Raw genomic sequence first — 5,000 nt, forward strand, 5'->3', positions numbered from 1 at the left:
GCACACTCTCAGCATCACAAACACACTCAGCATCACAAACACACTCTCAGCATCACAAACACACTCTCAGCACACTCTCAGCATCACAAACACACTCAGCATCACAAACACACTCTCAGCACACTCTCAGCATCACAAACACACTCAGCATCACAAACACACTCTCAGCATCACAAACACACTCTCAGCACACTCTCAGCATCACAAACACACTCAGCATCACAAACACACTCTCAGCATCACAAACACACTCAGCATCACAAACACACTCTGCATCACAAACACACTCAGCATCACAAACACACTCTCAGCATCACAAACACACTCTCAGCATCAGAAACACACTCTCGGCATCACAAACACACTCTCAGCATCACAAACACACTGTGCATCACAAACACACTGTGCATCACAAACACACTCTCAGCATCACAAACACAGTCAGCATCACAAACACACTCTCAGCATCACAAACACTCAGCATCACAAACACACTCTCAACATCACAAACACTCAGCATCACAAACACTCAGCATCACAAACACACTCTCAGCACACTCTCAGCATCACAAACACACTCAGCATCACAAACACACTCTCAGCATCACACTCTCAGCATCACAAACACACTCTCAGCATCACAAACACACTCAGCATCACAAACACACTCTCAGCACACTCTCAGCATCACAAACACACTCAGCATCACAAACACACTCAGCATCACAAACACACTCAGCATCACAAACACACTCTCAGCATCACAAACACACTCTCAGCATCACACTCTCAGCATCACAAACACTCAGCATCACAAACACACTCTCAGCACACTCTCAGCATCACAAACACACTCAGCATCACAAACACACTCTCAGCATCACAAACACACTCAGCATCACAAACACACTCTCAGCATCACAAACACACTCAGCATCACAAACACACTCAGCATCACAAACACACTCTCAGCACACTCTCAGCATCAGAAACACACTCTCGGCATCACAAACACACTCTCAGCATCACAAACACACTCTCAGCATCACAAACACACTCTCAGCATCACAAACACTCAGCATCACTAACACACACAGAATCACTAACAGCATCACTAACACACACAGAATCACTAAAAGCATCACAAACACACTCAGCATCACAAACACACTCAGCATCACTAACAGCATCACAAACACACTCAGCATCACAAACACACTCAGCATCACAAACACACTCAGCATCACTAACAGCATCACTAAAACACTCAGCATCACAAACACACTCAGCATCACTAACAGCATCACAAACACACTCAGCATCACAAACACACTCAGCATCACAAACACACTCAGCATCACTAACAGCATCACTAACAGCATCACTAACACTCCGCATCACAAACACACTCACTCAAACACATTTAGCATCACAAACACACTCAGCATCCCAAACACACTCACATTTGGCATCACAAACAAACACACTCACACAAACACAGTCAGCATCACAAACACACTCAGCATCACAAACACACTCACTCAAACACATTTAGCATCACAAACACACTCAGCATCCCAAACACACTCACATTTGGCATCACAAACAAACACACTCACACACAGTCAGCATCACAAACACACTCACACAAACACACTCAGCATCACAAACACACTCAGCATCACAAACACACTCACACAAACACACTCAGCATCACAAACACTCACACAAACACACTCAGCATCACAAACACACACAGCATCACAAACACACTCACACAAACACACTCAGCATCACAAACACACACACTGACTTTTAGAACATCATATAAAACATCTCGATATCTCAATAACAGGAGAACAATCAAAAATACTGGAACTTGGTAATAAATTCCTCCAGCAGAGTTAACGTTAATCATATTGATCATGTCATAGAATAATCTCAGCTCATCATCTTCTATTTACTTCACATTATGAGATATGATGATTATTTAAACAAAATCTGAGTTGCTGAATCACAACAATAATGTTTCAAATCATTATGTTTAATACCATTCATAATTGAAATATAAACTCACTTTTTAATTTACAATCTTTCATAAGATTATTACTCCAACCCTTACAACAAATCACTGTGGTTTACTGTGTAGATTTATATATATATATAATATGATGCTACTGAATGAATCCCTTATTCAAGTATGATATTTAACAGACTAATGCTGAATAACATTCAGTGCTGATGCTTTTGTTTTAGTCCAATAATTTGTAAATGGAAAACTTTTGCAGGTGGAATCAACACGTTTTTAGATGATACACTCTATTTAATTTAACAAAGTTGCCTATGACATGTGACACAAACTCACTAACTCACACACACACACACACACCGCAGTCTAATCTTATTCTCTAAAGGGGATCATGAGACTTTAAGAAGATCACATGGAACAAAGCACTTACTCTGAATTAATATCAGGAAAGCCACGGACGCAAACATTTTATCCACACACGATGAACTTTATATCCACACACACGATGAACTTTATATCCACACACACGATGAACTTCACCGAAGAATCCAGAAATAATCGCTTATAAATCCAGTGTGTCGCGCGCGTTTCCGAAACTGTGTTTGATTCGCTGCGCGCAACAAACTCACACACTGACTGAACGCGAGTTCTCTCTCTCTCTCTCTGTGTGTGTGTGTGTGTGTGTGTCTCTCTCTCTCTCTCTGTGTGTGTGTGTCTCTCTCTCTCTCTCTCTCTCTCTCTCTGTGTGTGTGTGTGTGTGTGTGTGTGTGTGTGTGTGTGTGTGTGTGTGTGTGTGTGTGTGTGTGTGTGTGTGTGTGTGTGTGTGTGTGTCTCTCTCTCTCTCTCTCTGTGTGTGTGTGTGTGTGTGTGTGTGTGTGTGTCTCTCTCTCTCTCTCTCTCTCTCTCTCTCTCTCTCTCTGTGTGTGTGTGTGTGTGTGTGTCTCTCTCTCTCTCTCTCTCTCTCTCTGTGTGTGTGTGTGTGTGTGTCTCTCTCTCTCTCTCTCTCTCTCTCTCTCTCTCTCTCTCTTTGGTTGTGTGTGTGTGTGTGTGTGTGTGTGTGTCTAGAACAGAGGGCGGGAACAAGACTAATTACAGACTACCATTTAATCATGCCAACACAAGATCAGATATTGGGATTATAATAATAATAATAAGTGTAATAAAGTCTGTAGACTAGATTTCTGACCCACACGAAACAAAAAAACATGCATTTAATAACCATAAACATTATACCGTTCTGCTAAAGAACTATTTTAATTGGCGGAAGCATTGCCTATTACTACTTGTTTTCTTTATTTTAACATGTAAATAAAGCCGAACTGTGACTGAACACTGTATGTAATGTGCCTTGGAAGAGCTGGTTGAATGAATGAACCATTTAAATATGAAGTTAATGATGGATAAAAGTTTCATTAGACACACACACTTGTCTACTGTAGGATGAACGGCCTCAAGGTAGATTTGTCAAATAAAAGCTTGTTTATGAGCTTCACTGACATCAGTGATAATGATCGACTGTAATCAGACATGAAAGGAGATAATTACTCCCGTTAGTCATGGAAACACACACACACACACACACACACGACTCGATGGACACATACTGCTCATCATGAAGATTAAAAAGATCAAGAGAGAAAAATGCACAGGCCTTATAATAAAATGATAAGCAGAGTAATATTGTTTATATTGGTTCATTCCTATTGACACTCAAACTCACAGTGTGTGTGTGTGTGTGTGTGTGTGTGTGTGTGTGTGTGTGTGTGTGTGTGTGTGTGTGTGTGTGTGTGTGTGTGTGTGTGTGTGTGTGTGTGTGTGTGTGTGAGAGAGGGGGGGGGGGGGTGTCAGGGTGTGTCACACACACACACACACACACACACACACTCACACACACACACACAACAGCTGGTCAGCACGTTCACCTCGGGGTCGTAGTGGATCATGTTTCCTCCGTCACATACCAGAGTCACAAATCAACACAAGTGATGCATTAAACATCTGATCTAGTTTTGCGTTTTGCCTTGAAACCAGTTCAAACTTTACAACTGAAAAGGGTCATTGTTTAAACTAACAGATATCAGCAGATTTTCCCGTTGAGATCGTTTCATTTTTAAAAAAATGTTACATAAAACATGATCTTATGAGGCATTATCTAATTAAATAAGCACAAATTTTAATGCATTTCAAACACATAAATCTGAAACATTGGATAAATGTTCATAATTTTTTTTTGTTGACATATTATAGCTAAAGTTTTTTTCAGAGCTCTTTATCACTCCATAAATCAGAAATTACTTAAAAAGTCATAATTATAACTTTAAAAATCAAAATTATGAATAAAAGGTCAAAATTTATGACATACTAAAAAAAGTCAATACACAGAAAGTCATCATTTCCATTATTATGTCACAACATAAATCAGAAAATACTGTCAACAGACAGAAAAAGTATTAGGCTACTTGCACCAAGTACAAATACAGTTTAGAGTGAAATGTTGTATAAACAGGCGAATAGTATATGAACAACCCTTCAGAATATAGATATGAATAAATCTGTATAGTTCGGTGTGTGTGACGCTGCTGAAGTGCAGATTTCTGACTCAAACTCTCCGTCTTTAAAGAGGTTTGAGATCAAATAAACTCTTAAATGTGTGTGTTGGATGTTTTTCTTCCACTAGTCACATGTTATAGACGGAAAACTGAGCAGTGCATGAAAAAGCCTGTAGAGTCTCGCCTTAAATTGTGATGGATTAAACTACCAGTCAGCTCCTCTGCCATTTAAACACACACTTACACACACACACACACAGCACCTGTCTGTATGCGACAGACGCAGCAGCTGCAACAATCCTGACAGTCACACTCACTTTTACAACACTGCCTTTGTCTTCGCCCTGACAAAGTGCTGACTGCTTACTTCTCACACACACACACACACACACACACACACACACACAGCAGATGCAGGCATG

General features: G+C 40.3%; 1 protein-coding gene across 5 annotated transcripts in view; it reads right to left on the reverse strand.

Annotated features, from left to right (window-relative positions):
- jam2a (junctional adhesion molecule 2a) overlaps positions 1-2,954 on the reverse strand; it is a 27,972-nt gene extending 25,018 nt beyond the window's left edge. For 2 of the 5 annotated variants that reach the window (XM_077238027.1, XM_077238028.1), the window contains exon 1: positions 2,460-2,953. In XM_077238027.1, the coding sequence (XP_077094142.1) occupies positions 2,460-2,496 (37 nt within the window). In that variant the 5' untranslated portion in view covers positions 2,497-2,953. Of the gene's footprint in view, positions 1-2,459 lie in introns of all 5 variants that reach the window. The other 3 variants (XM_077238030.1, XM_077238031.1, XM_077238029.1) reach the window with 2 other exon arrangements.
- Positions 2,955-5,000: the final 2,046 nt, after the last annotated feature.

This window comes from Siphateles boraxobius, unplaced genomic scaffold (genome assembly GCF_051911475.1).
Source record: "Siphateles boraxobius isolate OS27281-9 unplaced genomic scaffold, OSU_SipBor_1 215, whole genome shotgun sequence".
In the NCBI taxonomy this organism is placed as follows: Eukaryota; Metazoa; Chordata; class Actinopteri; order Cypriniformes; family Leuciscidae; genus Siphateles; species Siphateles boraxobius.